Here is a 27945-nt window from a genome sequence, read left to right as displayed (position 1 = left end):
CTCAGTGGTAGAGCACCTGCTTTGCATGCAAAAGGTCCTTACTTCTATCCTTGACTTATCCAGGTAGGGCTGGAAATGTCTGCTGCTTGAAACCCTGAAGTCCCACTGCTAGTCTGTGAAAACAATACTAAGCTAGATAGACGAATGGTCTGATTATAATGGTCTTTCCTATGTTCCTAGTAAGCGACCTAATGATTACACCTTTGTTTGCAGAAAATTGTGTTTTGTTTCTTTGACTGTCTTGAGGCAAGTGTATAAGCTTATAGGTAGTTTTTCAATCTAGATGAACTGTTGGTACTGACTCAGTATAAATTAACTTTCTGAAATGCTTTAAATTAACAAAAGCAAAACAAAATCTCATATGGCTTAGGACCAGTGTGCCTCAAGGACTTGTAATCACATAAATTGGTCTGGTCCGCAGGGTAGTTTTTTTGCACGCCACTACTATCCAAGGTAAGGCAGATGCTGACATGCGATACGGGGCCTTTTCAATAGTGGCCTCCTGTCTTTGAAATTTCATCGCCAGACAAGCTTGCCTAATGGAAACTCTATTATCTCAGTGCCAGATTAAAGATGAAGATGATGATGATCATTCATACCACACCCATTATTATTTATACCCCAGCCACTCTGGGCAGCAGCCAACAGAATATTAAAAACACAATAAAATGTCAAACATTAAAAACTTCCCTAAACAGGGCTGCCTTCAGATATCTTCTTCTTCTTCTGATGATGATGATGATTTTGCTCAGGATTCTCATAAGTGCTGTTACCGTTTTAGCCTTTAACTGCTACTCATGTTGTGTAATGGTCCATTGCTTAAAATGCGAGTTAATGTGGGCGCACTTTCAGGAATATGCATATAAGATACCTGCGAATATTATAGTTTTCATGTATGAACTGTATTTACATCCCACCAAGGAGTGAAGCCAATGAACATAGTTTTCCCCTGCCCTCCACTGCGCAACTTTATTCTCACAACAACCCCGCGAGGTAGGCTAGGCTGGGCTGAGAGAGCAGCTGGCCCAAAGTCACCCAAGTACTCTTCATGGGGACTGGAACCGGGGTCTCTTCCCAGTCTTAGCCTGATAACTCTATAACGTCAGGACATCATTCTGCCCGCCTATTAAACATGTCCTGCCGTCTGAATGATGTATTTCCAAAAGGACGAGGCGGCGACCTCAGGCCGCGCTAGGCCGAAAAAGCCTGCCCTGTGGGCAGCAGCCTTATCCAGCCGTTTCTATGGCAACCGGGGCAGAAGGGCGAGAAAGAGGGCGGAAGCGATTCGGCCGCTCGCTCGCTCGCGCGCACGCACGCACGCACCTCGTGCCTCGCAGTTCCGTGTGCGCGAGCTGACGTGTCTGAGGAAGCCGGAAGTAGCGGCTGAGGAGGCTCGGCTGGGTTTCGTGCTTGGGCGCGGGGGAGGGTACCTTCTTTCCTAAAAAAAAACCCGCCCCCCATATCCGTTCTCTCTGTCTCCTTCACCCCCACCCCAACCACCCTCCTACACCCCACCCGCCTTCCCTTCGCCATGGCTGTCGCGCAGCTGCTGTTGGCCGTCGCTCTCCTGGTGGCTAATGCGCCCTCCGGCCCGGCCTTCTACCTGCCCGGCCTGGCGCCCGTCAACTTCTGCGACGAACCGGACAAATACGACTGCAAGGTCCGTAGGGGCGGGTTGGGAAGGGCGGTTGAGTCCGGACAGCGAGGCCTGGCCGCCCTCAAATGCCAGAGGGGTGTGTGTCAGAATATGAGTAATGTCGGTTAGTGGGGTGTGTGTGTGTGTGTGATGTCATGTCATAAATAGCCCCCCCCCCCCAATACATACATACTAATCAGTTGTGCGGTGACAGGTAACCCCCACCACCCTTCAGATGGAAAGTCTTTCCTGCCTCCTTAGGCTTTCTTGCGTTTGGGATGGAGGAGTGGATTGGCTGGCAGGAAGTCTTCCAGAATGCCCTGAACTTTTAATCTCTGCTTTTGTTAGTGCCCACATACCCTCCAACATTTCAACCAGGACAATAGGGGCATCCTATTCCATATCCTCTAACATTTATCCCTGGAAAATAGGGACATCCTATTCCATACCCTCCCAACATTTCTCCCAGGAAAATAGGGACATCCTTCCATACCCTCCCAACATTTCTCCCAGGAAAATACGGATGTCCTAAGGAAAAGTGTGACGTTCCAGGATAAAATAAGAAACCAGGACAGTAAATCCAGGGCTGTCCCTGAAAAATAGGTACACTTGTAGGGGTCTGCGTCCAGGCATGTGTAAGGTGATAGCCAACAAGCTGGTCAGGCTTAGTGACCCACTGTGGCTTGCCCATTGCCTTAGTCCTTTATGTTAGGATGCAGCAACTCCTATGATGGGCGCTCGGAAGTTGAAGTTGGAGGAGTATAAAGGAAACTAAAATAAGGATCTAAAGCTGAGCTCTATGTAGCTGACAAAGCAGAAACCCCAACTGTCTGGGGCTGTCCAGGGAGAGCAGGATGGCCTCTCCCACAATGAGGATCTTCAAGAACCTTGCCTGCCCCATCAGATGGGAGGAGCCATCCCACTCTCAAGGTCAAGAATGATCTGCAGGTACCTCTGGGGAATTGTAGAGTTGGAATGGACCCCAAAGGTCTTCTAGTTCAACTTCCTGCTATACAGGAATTTCAACTAGATCATACAGGATATGTGGCCATCCAACCTCCCTCCCTCCCTCTCTCTCTCTCTCTCTGTGTGTGTGTTTGTGTGTAAAATGCAGCGGCCTAACTTGTCTTATGCTTCTCTCTGGGATTCCTTCAGACCCTCCTTTTCTTCCTTTCTTTTTTACTGTTAATGCTGCTTCGTAAGGAAGCCATGTTTCATTGAATAGTTGTGTAGGCCTACATGACTGGATAGGCCTGTGTTAGGTAACTTATTATGTTCTAGTGACTCTGGGGTCTTTTAGAGGAATATTTTATTTTATTAATGAGTTGCCTAAAGAGATTGCATATCTCCAAGATTAGCTCCTCTTCTATCCATCCTGAAGTACCGCTATCCTACCTTCTCCTTCTCTGGAGTCATAAATTGATGACGGACATGCCTGAAGTTGAAATAATAATATTTGGCAATGGAGTATGATTACCACTTGTGCTGCACTCATGTGTTTAAGAATCGTAACTTTGGAACTGAAACATGAGCTTGCATTTTCCCTCTTCCTTACCCTTCCCTCTTTCCTTACGTGACATGTCTCTTATGTAGTACCTGCTCCTCAGTATTATACTGGTTTTTGTAAGCGCCTCTTGGAATTCTTTTGGCTAAAGAGGGGTAAACATGCTTTAAGTAAGATGGTGGTGATGATAAATAAGTTCATGGTATTATGGTCCTTGCAGTTTAAGCTGCCCTTAAATTTCATGCAGCTTCACAGAATTTAGATTAGAAATTATACTGTATGTTTAAACTGGTGGTTTAATTTGGTGATAGCCTATTTATAATTACCGGTACATGCAACACCTTCAGTGTACATAGAGCTTGGAAGAGTTAAGCCACAGCAAGGGGCTGCTTCTTCGGCAAGGAGAAAAAAATACTGCTACCTGTAACCTAAAGCAGAGCACTCCGTGTCTGTGCATATGGAGTGTTATGTGGAAGTTTTTAATGTTTGTAGAAAGTTGAAACAACAATAATCTCAATGTGATGAATACTATGTTTGGACAACTTGATTAATCCATTCATGCCTCCTTGAAGTTCCTGATTCTGTGAAGGGCAGACTACAGTAAGGGCAAGAATAGGGTTTCTCTCCAGTATTGATACATTGAAAGCACTGCAGTAAACCTAGGCATGTAAAGGTGCTACCACATTGTTCTCAGGAGAAAAGATGTTATCCATGTGTCTGATGATGCCTTTTCAACCTGGTCTATTGGCCATACCACATTCTTTGCATTTGTATGTCTTTTCTTTCCAGTGGATCACTTTGTGTTTGGAAATCAAGTTAAGATTCCTGAAATCTTTGCTGCATATTGGGCAGAGTTAGCAAAGAGTATAAAGTGTATAAATTCAATAAATAATAATAATATTACTACTACTACTACTACTACTAATAAGTATAAAACAGCAGAAGGTGTGGGGAAAGAGACATAAGAGTAGTAAAGTGAATGAATGTTGCAAGTGCACTTAAATGTACTATTGTTGTTGTTGTTGTTGTTATATACTGCTTTATTGCAGTATATTTACAAGTTATTTACAAGTATAAAACATATGGGGGATGTTCTACTGCTTTATTTTTCACAGAAAATGTTCTATTTCATAAGTAAATTATGAAATAAGAATAATAACAACAGGACAACTAAATAAATATTAGTTTTGTTGCAGATCAGGTTTATTCATAAAGTCATATACCATTGTAAAATACAACTGGAGTACCAGACCCCAAAAATCATGGATATTTACATAATGTATTATAATTGAAAAAGATAAAGTGCTTTACATCCATTTCAAACTCACTCCGAGATCATCTGAGCCCCTCACCTTTTTCCTTCATATGGAGTTCTGACATCAGTACCAGATTAATGCTTTAAATATGGGAGGATCAGATGCTTCCTAGCTCTGTAATGTTTGCAGTGAAACAGAACATGACAAATTTCTGACAACCCTCATTGCAATGGTGTACTCTTTCTTCTAATCAAGTTCAGTTAAATCTACTTTCCATTAATGTTCCTGGCAGATAATTGCAGCGCACCAGCATAAAAGCTCTTTGAGCTTTAGAAAGGTTAAGAGAGCTGAAAATACTTGTACATTTCCAGTTATCCAAACCCAAATACTGTATATTGGGGAACAAGTTTGACAGAAAAGGCCTTCAGCTCCTTAATTCTATACATACTTTAGCTTCCTAATGAAAAGTAGTGGGGATATCCGCAAAAAAATCACAAAAGATGTATTTTATGCAGATTCCACCCCAGAAGCTCATGAAAGAATCTGTGACTATCAAACCAATGAGCTGTGTTAATTTCCTAAAATGGACATGAAGCCAATAATTGCAAACAGTGTTCCATGCAACTGCTTGGAGGAACCTAAAACCCGCCTCAGTATGCTCTCCTTACATATTTAGGAGTTCAAAAATTTATTTTCAAAAAAATCTCTTGTACCTTCTCTCTAGAGTGCCATCAATGTTCCCTGCCCAAAAAATAACTCCAAACCATTGTTGGGCTTCAATCTTGACCCTATAGACCAGAGCCTGCTTGCTTGCTTGCTTGCTTAATTAATTAATTAATTAATATACTGCCCTATACCCGCAGGTCTCAGCTTTCCACGTTAGCGTGTCAACTGCAGTGTGTAGGTGTGTCGTGCAAACACTCCCTGCGCTCCTCCCAGGGCTGGAAAGGGGTTAGTTTAACCTCTAGTTTGCTTGTAAAACTGAATTACTGTGTCATGAAATGATGCATGTCTAAAAAGTTTGTCACCAACATGAAAAATTTGGAAAGCTCAGTTATAGACCTGGAAGATGGCTGGAACAAACTGTCCACCTTTAGAATAACCAACTGCCCACCTTTAGAACTGTCCACCCTTAGAACGAAAGCCTGAGAGGTAGGAGATTCCATTGCTATACCCTGCTTTATGTGGGTCTTCCATATCAATGAAAAAAAAAAAGAATACCAAGTACCAAAAGGCTCTCAATTACTCCAACAAATAGTAATCCATATACCACTTAGAAATGAATCCCCTTCTGGAAAACCAACAACAGCAAGATCTTAGTTCTATCACAACCTTCTTTTCACTGGTATCTGAATAAGTGTGCATGCACACGAAAGCTCATACCAAGGACAAACTTAGTTGGTCTCTAAGGTCCTACTGGAAAGAATTTTTTATTTTATTTTGTTTTGCATCTTTAAAGGCCTTCTAAAACTTTTTGTTAAAGATAGCAATACAGCACCATCTGCTTACAGTAATATACTAATGGAGGTGCTTTCCAATTTGAGGGCATGCATCTCAAGTGAATTGAACTTGAATCATACAAGGACAGATCAAGCAGAAAGGGAGCCAAAGTACATATCTGACTCTCCTCCCTTGATGCAACAATATTATTGAGAGCTGACCTCTTGTACTATAGCTGGCTTGTGGGGATGTCTCCCAGTAAAACACCTAATCAAAAATAATAGACTTTTGTCTGCTGAAGACTCCTCCAGTTTTTTCCATAAATGATCATGTTGGACTAAGTCAACAAAAGCTGTATAAAGTTCAGCCCTGGGTGTCTTAAAATATTCCTCTGCCAAATGAGATAAAACAATGTAGTAATCCAAAAGAGAGTATCCTCTAAAAATAATCTGTTTCAAACCTGGAAAAAATTCTAATTCATTTCCTCCGGGAAAACACAACACTGGATGCAGTTTGGTGGAGAGAGGTGTTGTCTTCATGCTATTTTTCTAAGTTTTGTGGAGGTCCAGGATGTGGGTTTCCCAAAAAAAATTGAATGGGAAAACTTTTCTACACAAATCAGGGCAATTTGTTTTGAAAAGTTGGTGTCCTAGAGAGTCAGCTAATTTGGCATGTTTAGTTTCCTTGTATTCAGTAAACAAAGCATAAAACTTTAAATTGCCACACTTTCCTAATATAATTGCTATTGGGATCCTTTCACCTTTTGAAATGGCAAGTTTTTAATGGAAGCTTTAGCCTAGAGCTGGTATAGCAAAGTGGAAGGAAGACCTGCCCCCTACCACCACCTGTTGCCCTGGCATGTGCCATCAGGACTTGGGGTATGGTGGTTGATCAGCCTCTGCTCCTCCTGGCCCCAAGTCAGGGTTGTAAGTGTAACTTATATCATTTTTTCTATTGGGAAGACTGTTTTGCACTATTTGCCATTTCCATTTCCGATATAGTTTTCATACAGTGTATTTGTATTACAGACTCTTTTCTTTTAATTAAAAAATTCATAAATACTCTGTTTCCCTCATTGCCTTTCTGTCACTTTAGTCTAAGTAGTTTAGTTGCATGTATTCTTCTGTCTAATGTTTATTAAATCTGTCCTATCTCAGTTCTATTTTACTACTTTTCATTTTATTGTTTGATCAAGCAACTATGCAGATGGCAACTATGCAGAGAGCTGATATACAGTGGTTTTAAATCAAAACAACTATTCTTTATAGCTACTTGTAGAAGTCACACAGGCAAGCTTGATTACATAATGCTAATTGCATAATGTAATTCAACTTTTGTAAGGAAGGGCAGAGCATATACATTTAGAATAATGGTCAAAATACTCTGTAATTGCAGTGTGTATAGCTTTGATGACTAATACATTATGTATATATCTTAATTCAGTGTAACACTACAGTACTGACATTCTGAAAGTTTTAAACACTTGTTCTTACCTGTTATTTACTGATAAGCGGTTTACAAAAAGAATTTTAAAAAGAATTTAAGGTTTTATTACAATGACGTGTATACATGTTGTTAAATATATAAATAATATCTTGTGTTTTTGCAGCCTGTGATAGAGCTATTTGTGAATAGACTAGACTCTGTGGAATCAGTCCTTCCATATGAATATACTGCGTAAGTATATGAAATATTATTCTTTGATTTGTAATGTATAAAAACTTTGCTGAAAAAAGGATAGGATAGATTTCATAGACAAGGTTATGATTGTCCAAGCTGCAGTGTCAGTGGTACTTGGTCTTTGGTTTAGTTGCTTTGTACCAAGGTTTAGCTTGCTAAATCCTGCTCCTGATATTTGCCAAGAGGATAGGATTCCCTTGCTCTGTTTTAGATATTATATATTTTAAACAAAACAACTTGGGAAGAATTTTGAACTAATGGTTTTTGCTGGCTATAGAAGTTTCAAAACGTAGAATCGCAAATTTTGCAATTTGCACTACTAAGCCAATCTAACATTTTTGGACCCCTGTAAAGAATGAAAGTTTTTAGTTAATCATCTTTAAATGGCATGCACAAGTAACTTAATTAGATGTTACTTTGGGGGTGCTTAATATCGACCAGTACTATTGAACTCCAACTCTCATCTGTTGCAGAAAGCACGGCCAATGATCAGGAATGAAGGGAGTTGTAAGAAGCAAATAATTTGTGTGGAGCATTATCTCAAATATATTGCTCAGTGATGCAGACAGAAGCACACTTGGTTGAAAGTCAACTTAGTGAACATAATTGTCAACAGGGAGGTGTGTTCAAATAAGGCAACTTATAAGATTCAAAAGTTTCTTGTGAAATTCATTAAATTGTCCTGAATTATATGTAGGTATGCATTTTAGATATAGAATATAAGACAGAGTTCAAGTTTTGCTCAATCTGATTTTAGGTTTGATTTTTGCGAAGCATCTGAAGGCAAACGTCCATCTGAAAATCTTGGTCAGGTGTTGTTTGGAGAGCGGATTGAGCCCTCACCATATAAGGTATTTTAATTGCTTTTAAAAATCAAAGAATTTGCAGAATCTAAGCAGCGAATCCCAGTTGTTGGCATGTTTTGATTTGTACAAATGGACTGAAGGTTTTAAAAACTTTATTAGGCTTTTGGTTAAGCCTGCCCTAGCACATGACATTCTTGAGGAAATATTAGGATCAGGAGAGGACTCACTGGTGTTGGTCCCCTTGCTTTACCTTTTCTTCACAGGGGTCCCAGCCCTAAGTGGGTAAATTAGATCATTTACATTTTCCTACACTGCACTTCCTGCAACATCAGCATTACATTGTGGGTATTTGGAGTCCTGCTGCACATGCCCATTGCTGCTGAGCTGCCTACTGGACAGTTTGCCTGGCAGCAAGGAGACAGCCTGCTTCATCTCTGACAGCAGCACCAGCCCCACACTGCTTGACTTATTAATAATAATAATAATAATAATAATACCCTGCCCATCTGGTTGGGTTTCCCCAGCCACTCTGGGCGGCTCCCAACAGAACACTAAAAACACGATAAAACCTCAGACATTAAAACCTTCCCTAAACAGGGCTGCCTTCAGATGTCTTTTAAAAGTCAGTTGTTTATTTCTTTGACATCTGATGGGAGGGCATTCCACAGGGCAGGCACCACTACTGAGAAGGCCCTCTGCCTGGTTCCCTGTAACCTTACTTTTCACAGTGAGGGAACTGCCAGAAGGCCCTCGTTGCTGGACCTCAGTGTCCGGGCAGAACGATGGGGGTGGAGATGCTCCTTCAGGTATACAGGGCGAGGCTGTTTAGGGCTTTAAAGGTCAACACCAACACTTTGAATTGTGCTCGGAAACTTATTGGGAGCCAATGTAGGTCTTTCAGGACCGATGTTATGTGGTCTTGGCGGCCACTCCCACTCACCAGTCTAGCTGCTGCATTCTGGATTAGTTGTAGTTTCCGGGTCACCTTCAAAGGTAGCCCCACATAGAGCGCATTGCAGTAGTCCAAGCGGGAGATAACTAGAGCATGCACCACTCTGGCGAGATAGTCTGTGGGTAGGTAGGGTCTCAGCCTGCATACCAGATGGAGCTGGTAGACAGCCGCCCTGGACACAGAATTGACCTGTGCCTCCATGGATAACTGTGAGTCCAAAATGACTCCCAGGCTGTGCACCTGCTTCTTCAGGGGCACAGTTGTCCCATTCAGGACCAGGGAGTCCCCCACCCCGCCCACCCCCTGTCCCCCCAAAACTGCACTTCTGTCTTGTCAGGATTCAATCTGTTAGCCACCATCCATCCTCCAACTGCTTCCAGACACACACACAGGACCTTTACCAGTTCTGATTTAAAAGAGAGGTAGAGCTGGGTGTCATCTGCATACTGATGAATACTCAGCCCAAACCTCCTGATGATCTCTCCCAGCAGCTTCATATGGATGTTAAAAAGCATGGGGGAGAGGACAGAACCCTGAGGCACCCCACAAGTGAGAGCCCAGGGGTCTGAACACTCATCCCCCACCACCACTTTCTGAACATGACCCAGGAGGAAGGAGCGGAACCACTTTATAACAGTGCTCCCAGCTCCTCTAGACCAGGGGTCAGCAGACTTTTAGCAGGGGGCCAGTCCACTGTCCCTCAGACCTTGTGGGGGGCTGGACTATATTTTGAAAAGAAAAAAAAATGAACGAATTCCTATGCCCCACAAATAACCCAGAGATGCATTTTAAATAAAAGCACACATTCTACTCATGTAAAAACACGCTGATTCCCAGACCATCCTCGGGCCGCATTTAGAAGGCGATTGGGCCGCATCCGGCCCCCGGGCCTTAGTTTGGGGACCCCTGCTCTAGACGGTCCAGAAGGATGTCATGGTTGATGTTTATCATAGGCCACTCAGAGATCCAGCAGAACTAGGAAACAACTTTCACCTTTGTCCCTAGCCCGCCAGAGATCATCAACCTTCTGAATTAGCCACCTGAAATATTTTTTTCAGTTCAGGTTGTTAAATGACTTGGATCAAAACTTCCTTTGTTGATGCAGGCGTAAGCAGCTGGCCGGTAGCACAGTCTGTGGAGAGGCCTGGGAGGGTGTTTTTTGGGCACTAATTTGCCTCAGGCTTCTGCAGTTTAATGTGTGTGCCACTTATTTAGGAGGAAAATGTCATCTGAAATGTTTTCAAAAGTTCTGGAGGCTCAGTTGCTTCAGACAACAAAGATTGTAGAAGAACAACTTGATGCTGAGATTAATAAACTAGACAATGTGGATGATGATGAATTAGAAATCCTAAAGCAAAGAAGACTTGAAGGCTTGAAGAAAGCCCAGCAACAGAAATAGGAATGGCTTTCAAACGAGCATGGGGAATATGTGGAAATCCCCAGTGAGAGAGATTTTTTTGAACAATTGAAAAGGAGCAATAAAGTCGTCTGCCATTTTTACAAAGATACAAGTTTCATGTGCCTGATATTAGATAAGCATCTAACAGTACTGGCAAAAAAGCACATTGAGACCAGGTTTATCAAATTAAATGCTGAAAAAGCTCCGTTCCTGTGTGAGAGACTTCGCATCAAAGTAATTCCCACACTAGCACTTGTAAAAGATGGCAAAACACAGAATTACATGGTTGGTTTTACTGATCTTGGTAATACAGATGACTTCACCACAGCAACCTTAGAATGGTGATTAGGTTGTGCAGATAAAATCAACTACAGTGGCAACTTGATGGACCCCCCTTTCCAGAGCCAAAAGAAGTTTGGAACCACCTTCACAAAGTTGGATAAGAAAATAATCAGAGAAAAGAAATATGATTCAGATTCTGATGGTGATTAGATATCATGATTCAGATGTTTATAAATCATATTTTCTTTGGAGCTTGATACATTTCTTGGAATGTTATATACAGCTGTTTGTTTTCAGTACATTTGCATATAATGCTCATTTTCTAAAACAGTTTTATACAACTCATGAAATGAAACTGAATATTTTTTTCCCTCAGGGTGACATTTCTAGGTGAAAAATCAGAGCTCTTTTGAACTGCATCACATGAGACATGACTTTAAAGCATTTTGTTAATTATAAAAATAGTCCTTTTTAGTCATTTTTAGTACTTCATTGCCATTGGAAATATTAATGAAGGACTTCTGTCAAGAATTGTTATAAAACTATTCCAGAAGTAGTGCATTAATAAAACTGTTGCTTGTCTGATACTGCCATGTGTATGGCATGGCATTGCCTAACTTAACATTGCACTGCACATTATGAAAACATATTAGCCTCTTTAAAAGAATTAGGTCTACCAGTTGTGTACACAGCATGTTAAAGCTGAATCAGCAGGTAAATAGCACATGGCAAAACTATATTGAACTGGAGTACAGGCTAGATTTTTTTATTTAAAAAAATCAGAGTGAATTTCCCCCCCTTTGATTTAAGGTAAAAGAGAATAGTTTGAAATAGTTTTCAGTTCCGGTATAGTTGGACTTCTTAACAAAATAAAAATTAGATTGAGAGTTTGAGTTTGCTGTTGCAGATAAAAAAAGATGCTATTAGGCACGTGGTAAAATCACGTAAGTTAACTGAATTATTGTATGTAATAATTTGAGAACCTGTGCATGTGTGCATGTTGATGTTCTGCTGTTGTTGTCTTGGGAACTTTTGCATTAAATCTTTAAGTAATTTGAGTGAACAATGTGTAAAAAGGAGACTTGTTTCTAAATTCTTTCTCATTTTTTTAGTTTACCTTTAACAAAAAAGAGACGTGCAAGCATGTTTGTACAAAAGAATATGATTTGAAAAACCCAGATCACAAGCAAAAACTGGATTTTCTGAAAAAGAGTATGCTACTGAACTATCAGCATCATTGGTAGGTTCATGTTTAACTTTTAACTAATTGCTTACTTTTAGTAGAAAATATAGCATTGTGGTAGCTTATGATGAGAAATGCGGGACATTCGTGGAAAGAAATGTAATGTTTTCTTCCATTTAATACAACATAGTTCTAATTTCTTATTTCTGTTTAAAAAATAAAAGTATGGATCTGCTGGAACAGCAATTCCATACCCTTTTGTGCATTAAAAACTATAGAGGCAAATGGTGATGTTGTGAATCGTCTGGAGCATATTTGGGGAGGCAAGCAGGAGAAACAGAGAATCTGTTCCCCAAGCAGTATCCATTAGATATCACCTAAACATTACTATTACTAACATTGTTAGCGAATCTATATTTTACCTTGACAGATAAAGTTCTTCTCAAAATTTATAGCTGTGGTACATCTTTAATGATACAGGCTTCATCTGAAAATACTGTATTACTATTCATTTTGTAGGATTGTGGATAATATGCCAGTAACTTGGTGTTATGATGTGGAAGATAACCAAAGGTTCTGCAATCCTGGATTTCCCATTGGTTGTTACTTAACAGAAGATGGACATCCCAAAGATGCCTGTGTTATCAATGTATGTATGAATACATTTTAAATAATGAATGCAAAATTACCATGCTGCTTGATTCCCCCCCCCCTAAATTTTTGTTGTTATGAGTGTAAGTATGCTATTTTTAGGAGCCTGCTTTGACACCATTGCAATGACTGAGTCATCATGGCAGAGTAGAAGGAAGGAGGAGTAGATGGACAAAGGCTATTTCTATTACCAATAGGCAGCTAATCTGCTTAATATTGTGCTTCTCAGCCTGACATCTTCCTCCCATATGCTAAGTCTGCTCCATGAAACCATTAATTTCCACACCTTATGCCTTCCCCTTTTATTAAAGCAGTTGGTGTTGGAACAGCATAAAAAGAACATAGAAATGAATTGTTGCATGAAAGAAAAATTGGATGACAGGTAATGTTATCCGTTAGTGATTCTGGTGAACCAGTTTGAATTTTCAAACTAATTTGCAGTCTCTGCATGGAGGAGAATTTGTTTCTGAAAGACAGAATATATTTCTTTGGAGTTGGATTTCAGCTCCCATAAAATGTTATATTGTTGTTCATAAAAGTTTGGCTGTTGGGATATTCCCAGCATCCATGATTCTGTATACAAAAGTAAGCTTAGTTCATAAATTAGCATTAATGGTTAATTGTAATGCTGTTTCTTGTACTGCAAGGTTTTAGACTTAATTTCTTAAACCTGAGAATTGGGATAATTTTTTAAAGCTCGGATTGTGTAAAAATGGAATCTTATGAAATGGCTTTTCACAGTTACCTCATTTTTATGTTTGGTATGAGAATGCAGGAAGCAAACAGTGGACTGATGTGTTCCTCCTTCTGTGGAACTATTGTTCTGTGGAACTATAAAAGGAGTTTGGAAGCTTTTACTTCCATTTTAAATGAAGTGCTGCAGCTTGTGATTTTCAAACCAAAATAAAATGTGGTTAATCTTATCTGTGGTTTGTTGAAACAAGCGGCATATAAATTTTAATAATAACAATGATGATGATGAAGGGGAGGGAAGTTATTTTATAGCCAGTTGTGCACTGCTCCATCCACCTATTTGATTAAGTTTTTTCTACATATTTTTTTCTGTAGTCTGAGTTCCATGAACACGACACCTTCTACATATTCAATCATGTGGACATCAAAATAGTCTACCACGTTGTAGAAAATGAAGCTCCCAGCGCAAGACTAGTAGCTGCTAAACTTGAACCAAAAAGGTGAGCATTTAGTTTTATTACTAGATCTGCGTGGCATCTTGGCAATGTTATAACTTGGTTTGAAAGATATAAGGGAATTTAACATGCTCCTCACAGTGGACTTCACGTTGAGTGGAAAGTATAGGAGTGGGAGGGAGGGAACACCTAAGATTTTTCATTCTTAATAGGAAAAATAATAATGGACAAGTATATACGATACTAGTTAGTATACATTGCTGCCATTGTGATCCCATTTCTATAGGCCCAGTTCACACATAACACAAACTGCACCATAGTTACAATTTAATCATGGTTTTGCTGCCCCAAAGTTCACGAGTCACTCCTCCCCTGCTTGTTCCTGGTAGAAGACATACCATGCCATTATGTGCAAACCAGCACTTGAGGTTTGTTTCTCTCCTTAAAAAAATGTTAAGTCAAGAACAGACCTTGCCTTGCCCACATGGTTGTTAGGGGGAAAAGCCAAACCATTTAATCTATGATTTAAAGCAGGAGGGCTAGTCTCTTTCAGGCCACCAAATACCCTCCTCCTAGTTTTGTTATTTAAAATCTGTTGCCAGAACAACTGCATTTTGCACTCAAATCTATTGTCTTTGGTTTTTTAAACAGTTACAAGCACACTAATCCTGACAGCCCAGACTGCACGGGACCTCCTATGGATTTAAGTAACAAGCTTGCTTCTGGAAATGTCAAAATTCCCTACACATATTCAGTTACTTTTGAGGTTGGTATGCTTGTCGGCTTTCCCCATTTCTTTTCCTGGAGAAGGCGTGATTTGGAAAGTACTTTCTGAGGTTTTAAAGTAACACTCTGTTGGTGATTCTTGTACCAGAAATTCATAGCAGAGTTGGAAGGGACCATGAGGGTCATCCTGTCCAACTCCATGCCATGCAAGAATCTTTTCCCAACGTGGGGCTGAGATTAAGAGTCTTATGCTCTACTGACTGAGCTATCTTAGGTGAATTTTAAAAAGTGGCATTATGAAATATCAATGAAATCCTAATAAATGCCTTAAGAAAGGCTATTCATCTAAACTTTTTATTGCATTATTCTAGGCTAACTAGGGAAATAACTTTTGTAGAAAATTTCATAGATGTTACTCAGTTAAAATTCTTTGGAATACTAATAAAGGAAGACAGCCAATGATGGCCACTTGCCAAAGCGACAGAAATCTGCTTGCCTTCTGGAGCAGATTTTGTAAGTGTGCCAGGGAGCCATAGTGGTAGGAGAGGAAGAAGTCCCTCTGGGTGAGCAGACCCCTGGTTGCTCTATATTGGATCTACACTAAAATGGTATTTGTGTACCAGTCTTATAGTTCAATGCTATGCATGTTTACTCAAGAATGAGTTCCACTGTCATCAGTGAAACTTACTTCTAGGCAAGCACATAGCTCAGATGATAATGCCAAGGTTGCAGGTTTGAATCCTGTATGGGACAGCTGCATATTCCTGCATTGCAGGGGGTTGGACTAGATGATCCTTAGGGTCCCTTTCATCTCTACAATTCTATGTAGAGGATTGCAGCTTCAGTGAGAAGTCTCTATGCAGAATATAGCCTTCAAGAAGTATAGAGGCAATGGTAGCTGCTTGCCACCTTTTATTTGTTCATTATCATGTCTGATACTATTTTAGTGAAGCAATTCATTGCTCAAAAAGAATATATTTTAGCTGACATTCTTGATATATGATGTTGAACGTGAGAGGGGTGTAGCATGGTGAGTTAGAAATCCCCAATTCAAATATTGTGTCTGTCATGAACTCACTAGATAAACTTTTTGGTAAGGCACTCATAGCCTTAGTTGTCCTTCCTCAGCATTGTGGTGGGTTGTAATACTGATTTAACTTACAAGGCCTGCTGTAAGGATTATAACAAGATAATGAGCATATTGTGAGCATCTTAGAGGACCTGAAAGTATTATATAAATATTTAATATTATGATGAAAATCATAATGATGTGGGTTGCCAGGAATCCTGGTGATTTCTCGGTTCCACTGAAAATAGTGATAAAATTCTCATTAGTATCTATGTAACTAAGATCAGAAGAAAATAAGTTGTTCATTATATGTTGCCATTCCCAGTATAAAAACTTGGCAAGTCTGTTATAATTTTATTTCAGTTGTATGACATCTAATTATTAACCATTTTCTCTTCAGAAAAATGATGAAATCAGGTGGGCCTCCAGGTGGGATTACATTTTAGAATCCATGCCTCACACACATATACAGTGGTTTAGGTAAGCGAAATTTTTCATTTTGTAATTCAACATATTGGAGCACTTTTTTTGGTAAAAAATATAATGGTTTCACAACTGGCCATCATGTTTCCTTTCAGCATTATGAATTCTCTTGTGATTGTCCTTTTCCTGTCTGGGATGGTTGCTATGATCATGCTAAGGACTTTGCATAAAGACATTGCAAGATATAATCAGATGGATTCTACTGTAAGTATAAGTTTTTTTAAAACTTATACTGTAAGTATAAGTTGTTTTAAATTTTTCAGGTGCTAATACAACATTTTTTGGGGATACCTTCTAAATATTTATGTTTAGAAATGTTGTTAATGTCTTTGCCTCAGTCATGTTCTGATAAGCACATTGGCAACCTAACTCTTTATCTGTATTATGCCCAAATAGCTTTTATGTATATTCATTTTAAAGTTCTTCAAGTATAAATACACCACTCATGGTGGCTTACAGCAAATAAAAAGCAGCTGATCTCTCAACTGTATTAACTGATATAAACATACTCCTTTTGCAACAATAGTTACTGACAGAATTTTGTGTTAGGACATCATAGCGTATAATATTGTCAAAAGGAAAGGTGGAACACAGTCTGTTCAATTACTGTGAAAATAATACATATTAATAGGGATGCTATTAATCTAAGTCATACTCAAGAGTAGATCCATTGAACTCAATGGGCATAAATAACAAGTCCATTGGTTTCATTAGATCTAGTCTGTGTATGATTAATCTTGGATATCACAGGCATCTTGAACACCTGAAGGAATGACCATTGAGACAGTTAACTAATAATAGGCCTTACCAGTTGCAATAACTGCAGCCCACAGGGGATCTGAATTGGGAGCCTTGTCCGTACAAATCCATCTTAATATATTTTCCATAACGTAATGCTGGGCACAGATGCAATCCCCCCAAAGGTTACCCCAAACAGACCAATGGAGCTGTGTGATTACCATGATTTTGCTTACTTCTTTTGATGAATGATGTATCCCAGGGTTCCTCAAACTTGGCCCTCCAGATGTTTTTGGCCTACAACTCCCATGATCCCTAGCTAGCAGGACCAGTGGTCAGGGATGATGGGAATTGTTGTCTCAAAACATCTGGAGGGCCAAGGTTGAGGAAGCCTGATGTATCCCATGAATTACCCTGCCAAGACTAGTGAGATTTTCAGGTTGTCATCCCAGCACACACTGGATTTCTTCCTGTTGGGGAGTGACTTTGTCTACAAATGATTGCATGACTCAGGGCATCCTACCTTCCGCTTGGCCAGGGACAGAACTGAGGAGGAACCTCGTAGACCAAAGACAGCATATAAAGAGTTCTCACATTTTCCTTGCCTTCATGGGCAGCAGTAGGGCTTGCCCATTCCTTTCTAAACGCTCAGCTCACCCCCAACAAGAACCTTCACACTAAGTGTCCAACTTTACTATCTCCCCAAAGGTTGAAAGGACAAAGTTCTGAGATCTCATCTGTATGTTACTTGTTGGTTTCATAGTTTTAAAGATTGAATGTTTGGTGTCATGTGATATTTCAGTATTTTATATAAACCATACGCAGAGTTTGTGTATTTGGAGGAATGAAGTTAGAGATATATATAATTGTGTGCATAAACCCCTCAACTGGTTTATTAATTTTCAGGAAGATGCTCAAGAAGAATTTGGTTGGAAACTGGTTCATGGTGACATATTTAGGCCCCCAAGAAAAGGAATGCTACTCTCAGTGTTTCTGGGCTCTGGAACACAGATTTTAATTATGACTTTTGTTACTCTATGTAAGTATAACATAATTGGATACATGGGTGAAGCAATGCCCCTTAATTCTAAAAGCTCTTCTGCCTAACCTTGGTTAGATGATCAACAACGCACAATGTGCTTGTTCTTTCCTCCTCCTTCCCTTGCATGTAGCTATCCCCCCCACCTCCTGGTTTGAGGCATGTTCCTTGGTGCTGGGTGTTCACAAAGTCTTCAAAACATACATAAACACACATAGGTGACTCTCAAACTGCTTTAATGCTGAGAGCTAGAGTGGTGAACTGATCAGGACCCCGAAGACCAGGGTTCATGCAAATGCCCACTCAGCCATGAAGCTCTTTGGCCAACCATCCATCAAGTCACATGCTTTCGACCTAATACACACCACAGAATTGTCATGAGAATAAAATGTGGAGGAAACCATGTATACCACCTTAAGCTCTTTGTAGGAAACATGGAATCTAAATGTAAAAATAAAATAATTAGAATTATGGTTGGTAACTAGTACTGCTTAAATAAATAAATAAATAAATAAGAATGCTGCCATATACCTGCAGGTCTAAGGCAGCTCACAGCATAAAGTCACAATATCAAAACACAAACACATAATAAAAACAAAAACAAAAACAACCCAATAATCCCCCCTCTCTAAAACATTTTTACAATGTCAGTACAGTGGTGCCCCGCTAGACGAAAATTATTCGTTCTGCGAAAATTTTCGTCTAGCGGGTTTTTCGTCTTGCGGAGCAGCAATGACAGCCGCGCTCTGCAAAACGAAAAAAAAAAAGACGAACATTTTTCGTCTTGCGAGGCAGCCCCATAGACTTTTTCGTCTAGTGGGGCAGCCTTCCGCTAGACGAATGCCTTCGTCTAGCGAGTTTTTCGTCTAGCGAAGCATTCGTCTAGCGGGGCACCACTGTATACAGATAGTGCTATCGTAGTTGGTTCCAAAGCTGAAAATGGATGTTGTAGGAGCTAGCAGGAAGTTCACATAGGTAGGTGATTTGCAGTATTCTTCAGGCTACTTGAACTATGGATAGATGAAGAGACCAGGCAGCATTACGTCTGCACAAATCCTAAATATATTGAACTTCCCAGAGTAAAAAATCCGAAACCTCTGGAAAAAAGGGGGAAATAAACTATTGTGCCACCACTCCTAGGCACTGTGCACAACAGATGTGAATAAGGTAGTCTACATGTGAAGCACACACATCTTTAAGAGGCCTCTAAATATTGTGTATTTCCTTTTTCAGTTTTTGCTTGCCTTGGTTTTTTGTCACCTGCAAATCGGGGGGCATTAATGACCTGTGCTGTGGTCTTGTGGGTGCTGCTTGGAACCCCAGCAGGTTACGTTGCTGCCAGATTCTACAAATGTAAGTACAAAAGTTCATTTAATGTGACAGCACTTAAGTTCATTAGTCTAAATTATCATCACAGCAGTGATTTCCCCTCTGATGCTGTTTGCCCTCTGGGCAAGATGGAAAAATGTTTTAAGACTGAAGAGAGACTACATGCAGGTTTAGATTGTTCTCAAGCTAGCAAATTTTCAAGTTTGATATTCTTTTATTGTATTAACTCTAACGTCAATTGTTCTTACTTGGATCTACTTGCAGGGGAATAGGTAACTGACATATTGTTATGGAAATCAGACTGTCAGTGGCTTTTGAAATTGCATTTTGTTTGACATATGAAGTTTGATCCAGCTTTGGTCTATATGTATTTGAAAGGGAGATAAAACAAAAGTTGAACCAGTAACTGCTTTACTTAGCTTCTCAATCAGTGTGCACTTTTGGTATTATGCAGTACAGTATGTTGAATCAGTCAAAAAAAATTAAATTTTGTTTTAATAAAGGTGCAGAAACAAATAACAAAACTGAACTTTAAGTTCAAGTGCATGTCTAAATTGTTCTAATAAATAGGGAATTATGTTTGTACAGTACCTGTCATTTAACTGGTGCTGTTTTTGGTTTCTTTTCATACAGCATTTGGGGGTGAAAAATGGAAGACAAACGTTCTGCTGACAGCCTTCCTTTGCCCTGGGTAAGTTAATTCCTATGATTACTGTTAAAATAGGTATATGAGAAGCTTGGCTAAAACTGGTGAGTCTTCAGCAACGTAAGTAAAACACAGCAACATCGTTGCATGTCAGAGCTGTGCACAACAGTTCATGCCTTTTTTGGTTTTTTATAAACCTTGTTTCCTTCTGCCACATGTAAAAAGTTGATTAAGCAGTGTCAGCATGACAGAAGTACTTTTTAAAAAGACAGGGGTGCTCTTCATTGATTCTTGCTTTTACTCCTTGGGCTGCTTCTCAGACTACGCTGCATCTGTGGTGTCATATACTGTACAATGCCTATGTCAAATCTTTCTGCTTAATCACAGCAAGCAGTCATCCCCTGAAGTGGAGCTAAGACAGACATATATTTGGAGCTATTTAACTGAAACGTCAACTCCTGCTGGAGCTCAGTCCTGTTAGATTAAGGAAGAAAGGCTTGCTTGACCTCTTTGCCTGATATTTTCTACATGTCACCTGGGCTTAACATTTAGCTAGACATATAGTGATATGATTTCAATAACATTGAAATTAATCAAGTGTGAGTTAATTGTTAAATCTCGTTTGTCTTTTAGCATTGTGTTTGCCGATTTCTTCATCATGAATCTGATTCTCTGGGGAGAACATTCCTCTGCAGCCATTCCATTTGGTACTTTGGTTGCTGTTCTAGCCCTCTGGTTTTGCATATCTGTACCACTGACATTCATTGGGGCCTACTTTGGTTTCAAGAAGAATGTAAGTTCTTTGTCTTTCTGATCTTACATGTTTTACTCACCTTCTCTGCACACATATCTCGTACCTTTCGAACTGCCTGAAAACAAATGGTGGGTCAAGTCCTTTAGAAGGCTGTGGACATTGGGGTCCTGCCTGACTTCAGTGATTGAGTTGTGTATATATAAAGCATGGTCAAACAACAGGATTCAAAGCAAAGAAAGCCATTCTGAATGTGGTAGACCTCATTAAATGACATTTAGCTTCTAGGTGTAGTTTGGATTTCCTTTATTGTACTAGAAAGCCACAGGATTGTAAATTCTTTTGAGTGGGTACTTCCTTCTGTTTGTGGTGTTTAGTATAATTTAAATTATTTAGAAATTCTCTCCTCCACCTTTGTTTATATCTTTTGAAGGCCATAGAACATCCAGTTCGTACTAATCAGATTCCTCGTCAGATTCCTGAACAGTCATTTTACACACAGCCATTACCTGGTATCATCATGGGAGGCATTCTGCCCTTCGGATGCATCTTCATACAACTTTTCTTCATTCTTAATAGCATATGGTAAGCCAGTATGCTTCTTGAAAAATGTTTGATGCCTTCTAAAGTACTTTTTCAACTTGCTGGTTTTTTTTAAAAAGAGCTTGTATTTGTTTTTCTGCACTTCTCTCTACTTTCTTCCATTATCAAAGCTTTTGATTGTTCTGCTTTAATGTCATATAATGCCTGTGTTACCCTTGCAAGTATGTAGCTGTCTGGCCATAGGCTTTTGAAACCATCCAATCAAAAGTTGCCTGATGCTACAGATGGTCTTACCAGTCTTAGGTGAGACAGTTTGTTGGTGGGGAATCTTTGCCTATGTCCCTAAAGTCCATGGCAACTTTGAGATGAATTAAACATGGGAGTAGTTTTATGCCATAAAATCTAATGGATACAATTTGGTTGAGCAGTCTTCAGATGCTGGAGTTCAACAATATTTGCTACTTGTACGGTAGAATGGCCAGGTAAACTTCACCAAGACTACTTTTGTTATGCTTAAATAAACTTCTCTTTTCTAGGTCTCATCAGATGTATTACATGTTTGGCTTCTTGTTTCTGGTGTTCATTATTCTGGTTATCACGTGTTCTGAGGCTACTATTCTACTTTGCTATTTCCACTTGTGTGCAGAGGTAAGCATACAGAGTTCTTTCTTGCAAGAGTCCTGCCTTGGGGGGATTAAAATTATTAGCAAAAAGGATCCGATCAATGACTTGGCTCCTAAGTTACTATTCCTTTTACACAATGATGGAGATTTCAGAAAGTGCCTCTGTCTGGTTATGTTTGTATTGAGACCAGGGGCAGACTTTGGTATTATGGTGCCCGTAGCGAGGCCAAAATCCCCCCCCCAAAAAAAAAATCGTTCTGGAAGTGAAGTCCATTTGATTTCCAAAATGTTCAGAAACCAAGGCATGGCTTCTGATTGGCTGCAGGAAGCTCCTGCAGCCAATCAGAAGCTGGGTCAGCCACGTAGGACGTTCGGGTTCCAAAGAACGTTTGCAAACCGAAACACTCACTTCCGGGTTTGCGGCATTCGGGAGCCAAAACATTTGACTTGCAAGGTGTTTGGGATCCAATGTATGACTGTATAGGAATCATCATCATCATATCATCCACCCCCATTTTTTGCTCAGCCTTATTTGTAGGATTCCTTAATTTCTACTTCATGTTTTAGGGACAACATAGGGTATACTCCAGATTTGTGTATTGACTCGAATATTATAGATTGTGTAATAACTGCTAAAACCTGCTGGGGCCGAGAAATGTGAAATATACGGCCCTTTTAAGGTGGGCTGTGCATTCTAATCTGTATTTATTGCTTGCTGACACTGGCAATTTTCATTTGCTGGCTGTTTAGAGAAGACATCCTGTGAGGCAACCTAAGCATTTTTTTAAATAAATAAAATGTTTGTACCTTCAAATATTTTGAATTGTTTTAACTCGATTAGGTGACGAGCTCCATCAATTTCCAAACAGGTTATCTTTAAAATCGTATCAGCTGCTGGAGTCAAGTGTCTCTTCTTCTTTTTTCTTTTTAAAGACAGCCTTGTGCTCTCTGACACTAAAACTTTCTGTGATGTGATTGACATATACGGTAAATGGAGCTTGCTGCTGATCACCAAAAGAACCTAGTTGTGGAATATTACCAAAAACAGGCTCCATGGTTTCAATTGGTTTTCTTAATGCTAATCCCATTTTACATTTCAAGTGAATCTGTACTTGGACTGCAGTATATACCTGCTGTGTTAGAGATAGGAAGGCCTGGCCAGGGAGGTGGGGGTGGAAATCCTCTACCCCCGCCTTTACATGCCTGGCACTGTGCACTGTCTTAGAACATTGGTGGCACCTGCTCCGAAATGCAGGTGCTCCAAATGTCAGCTTAGAATGTGTTTGCTCCCTTCAGAAGGGCATCCGTATAGTATTTTATTTGAGTAAGTTAATGATTCGCAAATGGTCTCTTTCTACGCAATCAATTGCCAGTAGCTCATCTTGAAAAGTTATTAAAAGTGCAGTGTTCCAGTACACCTTATAAAGGGTCATCATTATTAGATATGAAATATATAGTCTATGTTGCTTTGATTTGTAAATATTCTCATGCACATAAGTTGATTGATTGTAGCCCAGAAGGTCTAGAAGTATTTAGTGGGGTTTTTCCAACCATTTCTCTCTTTTGTTCTAGGATTATCACTGGCAGTGGCGCTCATTTCTCACCAGTGGCTTTACCGCTGTTTATTTTCTAATATACGCTGTACACTACTTCTTTTCCAAACTTCAAATTACGGGTACAGCAAGCACCATTTTATACTTTGGATACACTATGATAATGGTACTGATCTTCTTCCTTTTCACAGGTAAATATGAATATATTTTTTGGTACTGAGACTTTATGTTAAGAGTGCTTCTGGTGTGCTTCACACAATACAGTTTAAGAGTTCTAGAGCCATGTGCAAACTTTTTCCATACTAATGTTTGACGGACATTCCTATGGTTGCTTGTTTAAAAAACAAACAAACTTGTGTGCCTATCTATTTTAATGTGGACTATGGACCTCAAAAGGACCCAGGTGGCGCTGTGGGTTAAACCACAGAGTCTAGGGCTTGCTGATCAGAAGGTTGGCGGTTCGAATCCCTGCCACGGGGTGAGCTCCCGTTGCTTGGTCCCAGCTCCTGCCCACCTAGCAGTTTGAAAGCACGTCAAAGTGCAAGTAGATAAATAGGGACCACTCCAGCGGGAAGGTAAACGCCGTTTCCGTGCGCTGCTCTGGTTCACCAGAAGCGGCTTTGTCATGCTGGCCACATGACCCGGAAGCTGTCTGCGGACAAACGCCGGCTCCCTTGGCCTATAGAGCGAGATGAGCACCGCAACCCCAGAGTTGGACACAACTGGACCTGATGGTCGGGGTCCCTTTACCTTTACCTATGGACCTCAAGATGTCATGACATAAAGCTGGGATGTTTAACTGTAGTCAGGACATATTTCTGTTCATTTCCCTACTCCTCTGCTTTCTACCTGCAGCTTTGGCTGCTGAATGTTGGCAGTCATCTGTATAATTCATAAACACAGTTAGGGGCCATTTCAGAATTTGATTTAAAATGCAAAATACAAACCCTTCCGCTTTTTTATCTGTGTTGTTGCATGCTTCCATTTGTTTACCTATTAAGGACTGTTAGAAGTTTTATATAGAGAGAGCTGTACTATTTGGAGGACATCCTTCTCCACTTGTAAGGGTTCAGAGAGAAGGCGTCAAAACCTTGATGGCTATAAAATATAAGAAGTTAATTTGATTCCATTTTAGCATTTTGAACCATTTTTCAATTTTTTTGCACAGGTTACTGTTGCATTCGGGAATAGGTTTTGTAATGTTTTCCAGTTTTATATGCTGATAACTGTGCATTGGGATTCTTCTCCCTCCCCCCTGAAACGTAGCTGTTTACAAGAAAAAAGAGGCTGTGTATTAAGGGATACGTACATAGTAAATTTCATTAAGCTTGGATGAGATCATTCTAGCAAGTTATCAAAATTACACACACAAGCCCCCAAGGCATCTAGCTTCCTGTGTCAAGATGATATAAAAGCTAAAAAGAGAAACTCATAATTGTTGCATCAAAACTATTATATTGCTGCTTACTCATCTGTTAAAAATGGTCAGCCTCAAGAAGGGTTCTGACGGTGCCCTGCTGCTATGACGGTGTAGCACATGCTTGGGGCACTTGCTTCTCACACTGCATTCCGGGTCATTGATCAGACACAGCAGGAAAAATACTGGGAGCTATGTGACAAATCTGACTTACAGCTGGGCCCACAATACTGTATCGGAGTAAATGAGTCAGTTAAACATCAGTGGCTTAGCTACTACGGAAAAAAATAATACGATATCATTCACAGTTCTTGCTGAATTTTTTCATCATGAATGAACCATTGCTAAATCTTCATTCTTCACTACAAACACACACACATACATAACTTTGAATTAGAACCTGACGCATAAACATAGAAAAGTTTTGCAACATGTAAAGGAACAATACCTATCTTCAGTCATCTAAGGTTACAAAAAGTTAACTTCACACTCATTAATTCTCAGTTACATGAAACACACACTTCAAGTAACATTTTTTTAAAAATTCATTTGTACATACTTTTGGTGAATAATCAGGTGCATAAAATCAATGTGCCATTGTCAAGCAGGTTTCGACTGCTCAGGAACTTATATATTCAAAGGGCTGTAAAAGCAGTATTCTCTGTTGGTTTATTGGAGCACATGGTTATCTTCCAGCCATGAACAGACTTATCAAATGTTCCACTCTCCAATATCCTTCAGCTACCCTGGATTCTAAATCAGCCAGAAATAGTCTGGTTGTTTGTGCTTTTCAGCATCAAAACTATGTATATATTTTCCAAAATAACAAAATACACTCAGACTGCATTGTACCACCCTGCATACATTACCTTGGAAATGTTCTTGCTTGAATTTAGTGGGACTTAATTCTGAGTCCCACTAATTCATATAGAAGGACACTTTACAGTGTGCCTTCTCACTGTGTGGAAACATAAAGAGGAATATATTCTCACTCAGAACTGGTCAAACTATTTCCTGGCAATTTAGGCTGTTGTTACCTGGAGATTTTTTTTAAAAAAATCTGACTGGTACAGACTTCCCTTTAAAAATAAGTCAGGACACTCCAGCTTCTACAGCTACCAAACCCATTAAGACATTGAAACAAGAAGCTTCTGTGCCTGAAAGAGAAGGTATTGTGTATTGCAAAATAGGGTTGTGTTGATGCACAACAAGTCTTTTTTGTTGTTGTTTTTAGCGCCGGGTTCTTTTGTGGGTGGCGCTGAGCGGTGGGATCCTTCATGGGCTTCGGCGTCACGTATTGGTTTTTTTTAGCGCTGGGTTTTTTTTTGTGGGCACCGTGTGCTCCAAGTGCTGGTATCTGGTCCTGTCCCAAGAGGCAACCTTCCGTAAAAGGTCAACCTTCTGTAAAAAAAAGGTCAATAACTTTGGGGCTTCCTCCCTGAAAAAAGGTCAACAACTCTGGGCAACTATAGTCCGGTCCCCAACAGTGCCTGAGGGACAGTGAACTGACCCCGTTTAAAAAGTTTGAGGACCCCTGTGTTACAGTATCTAACAGAAATGTAAACTCATCCTTGGTATATGTGGTTTCCACACTTTCTCCAGGCCACATGGCTCCTTTGCTCATTTGCACCCTTGTGCTTCCTGCATGAACAGCTGTGTTGCATCAACACAACCCTATTTTGCAATACACAATACCTTCTCTTTCAGGCACGGAAGCTTCTTGTTTTAATGTCTTAATGGCACGGAGCCTGTGCTGCCCGCCATTTTGTCACCCCGCCCCCCCCAGGCTGGCACCGCTCCCCCAGGGAGCCCCCCCCAGGCTGCGCACAGCTACCCACCCACCCACCTTCCTACGCCATGCCGGGTTTACCTCAGTGCGCAGGGACTGACTGAGCGGACGGCAAAGTTTTGGGGCGGGTGCTCCCATTGTCCCCATTCAGTACCTCAAGCGGCAGCAGCTCTACCTCAAGCTCCTCCGTGCTCCTTTTCCCTTTTAGGAGACTTGGGAAAAGGAGTGTGGAGGAACTTGAGGTAGAGCCGCCGCCGCTTGAGGCGCTGAATGGGGACAATGGGAGCACCCGCCCAAAGATCTCGTCGCCTGCTCGCAGGCCGGATTCAGGAGCCTGGTGGGCCGGATCTGGCCCACGTACCATAGTTTGAGGACCCCTGCTGTAATAGATCCATTGATGTTTATTCTGCCAATTTAAAATTCATGTTCTGTTTTGTAGGAACAATTGGATTCTTCGCATGCTTCTGGTTTGTGACCAAAATATACAGCGTTGTAAAAGTGGATTGAAGAAACTGTAAAATATCGGAGCCATCATCCTAATATAATGATACGCTCCTGAAGAAGAATTTAAGCTTTATCTGAAGTACTGACTTCTGTACCTTGTGAATGATAACTGAATATACATTTTGCCCACCCAAAACATTTGTATTATAACTTTGCAATTTGTTTTCACTTGGGTGTTCTTACTGAAGGTTGAAGTTAAATATTGTATGCGTTTGTAAATGTTGCTTATAGTAGAACTTCTAAATTCTAAATGACTGGCTAGAAGTGAGTACATTACAGAATTTTTAATGATACTTCTAAATAAATAACGGGTGTAAATACAGTTTTCTAGGCTTGTTGAGTGGGGTTAATTATTCCGCCCCCCTTGAAATAACTTCTTTCTATCATGACTTGGAAAGTTGACTTGTGTGTTGCTTTTGATTTTTCCCCAATTTTTTTTTTTTATATTGGAGTTATGGCCATAAATCCGCCTCACTTTTTCTGTGACTTCATTAGGTTCCAGTGTTGTTGGCCTTTGGAACCATGTGCCTCTTGAGTCTTGGGAATCTGTCCATTCATAATTGTAATAATACAATTGAGTCTTGGGAATCTGTCCATTCATAATTGTAATATCAACATTTTCAGTGGATCATCACATATTATAAATAAATCCATGAAATTTTGTATATACAGATATATTGATATGTTTAAAAATATGTAGATTATATTTGTTAAATTCTAGGTTGATTTAACTTTTTTTTTTGCTAATCTGCTCTACCCTATATAGATGTAACTGTTCATAACTGCACTAAACTGTCA

General features: G+C 40.1%; 1 protein-coding gene and 1 pseudogene across 1 annotated transcript; both read left to right on the top strand.

The window, feature by feature from the left end:
* The first annotated feature begins 1488 nt into the window (after positions 1 to 1488).
* On the top strand, positions 1489 to 27472 carry TM9SF2 (transmembrane 9 superfamily member 2). The gene is made up of 17 exons (XM_033147820.1): positions 1489 to 1660; positions 7446 to 7513; positions 8274 to 8367; positions 12068 to 12195; positions 12658 to 12787; positions 13858 to 13982; positions 14589 to 14703; positions 16133 to 16212; positions 16311 to 16419; positions 17860 to 17992; positions 19226 to 19345; positions 19955 to 20012; positions 20601 to 20760; positions 21152 to 21303; positions 21798 to 21909; positions 23457 to 23628; positions 27083 to 27472. The coding sequence occupies exons 1-17, from the start codon at positions 1532 to 1534 to the stop codon at positions 27148 to 27150; spliced, it is 1953 nt and encodes a 650-aa protein (XP_033003711.1). The 5' UTR covers positions 1489 to 1531; the 3' UTR covers positions 27151 to 27472.
* Positions 10415 to 11180, top strand: LOC117046072 (annotated as a pseudogene).
* Positions 27473 to 27945: the final 473 nt, after the last annotated feature.

Source organism: Lacerta agilis, chromosome 4, assembly GCF_009819535.1.
Source record: "Lacerta agilis isolate rLacAgi1 chromosome 4, rLacAgi1.pri, whole genome shotgun sequence".
In the NCBI taxonomy this organism is placed as follows: domain Eukaryota; kingdom Metazoa; phylum Chordata; class Lepidosauria; order Squamata; family Lacertidae; genus Lacerta; species Lacerta agilis.
This window is presented reverse-complemented; position numbering and strand designations above follow the sequence as displayed.

Coding starts and splice junctions, on each gene's coding strand:
- TM9SF2 (XM_033147820.1), top strand. CDS start 1,532: ATGGCTGTCGCGCAGCTGCTGTTGGCCGTCGCTCTCCTGGTGGCTAAT. Junction 12,788..13,857: donor AAGATGCCTGTGTTATCAAT/GTATGTATGAAT, acceptor TTTTTTCTGTAG/TCTGAGTTCCATGAACACGA. Junction 17,993..19,225: donor TATGACTTTTGTTACTCTAT/GTAAGTATAACA, acceptor TTCCTTTTTCAG/TTTTTGCTTGCCTTGGTTTT.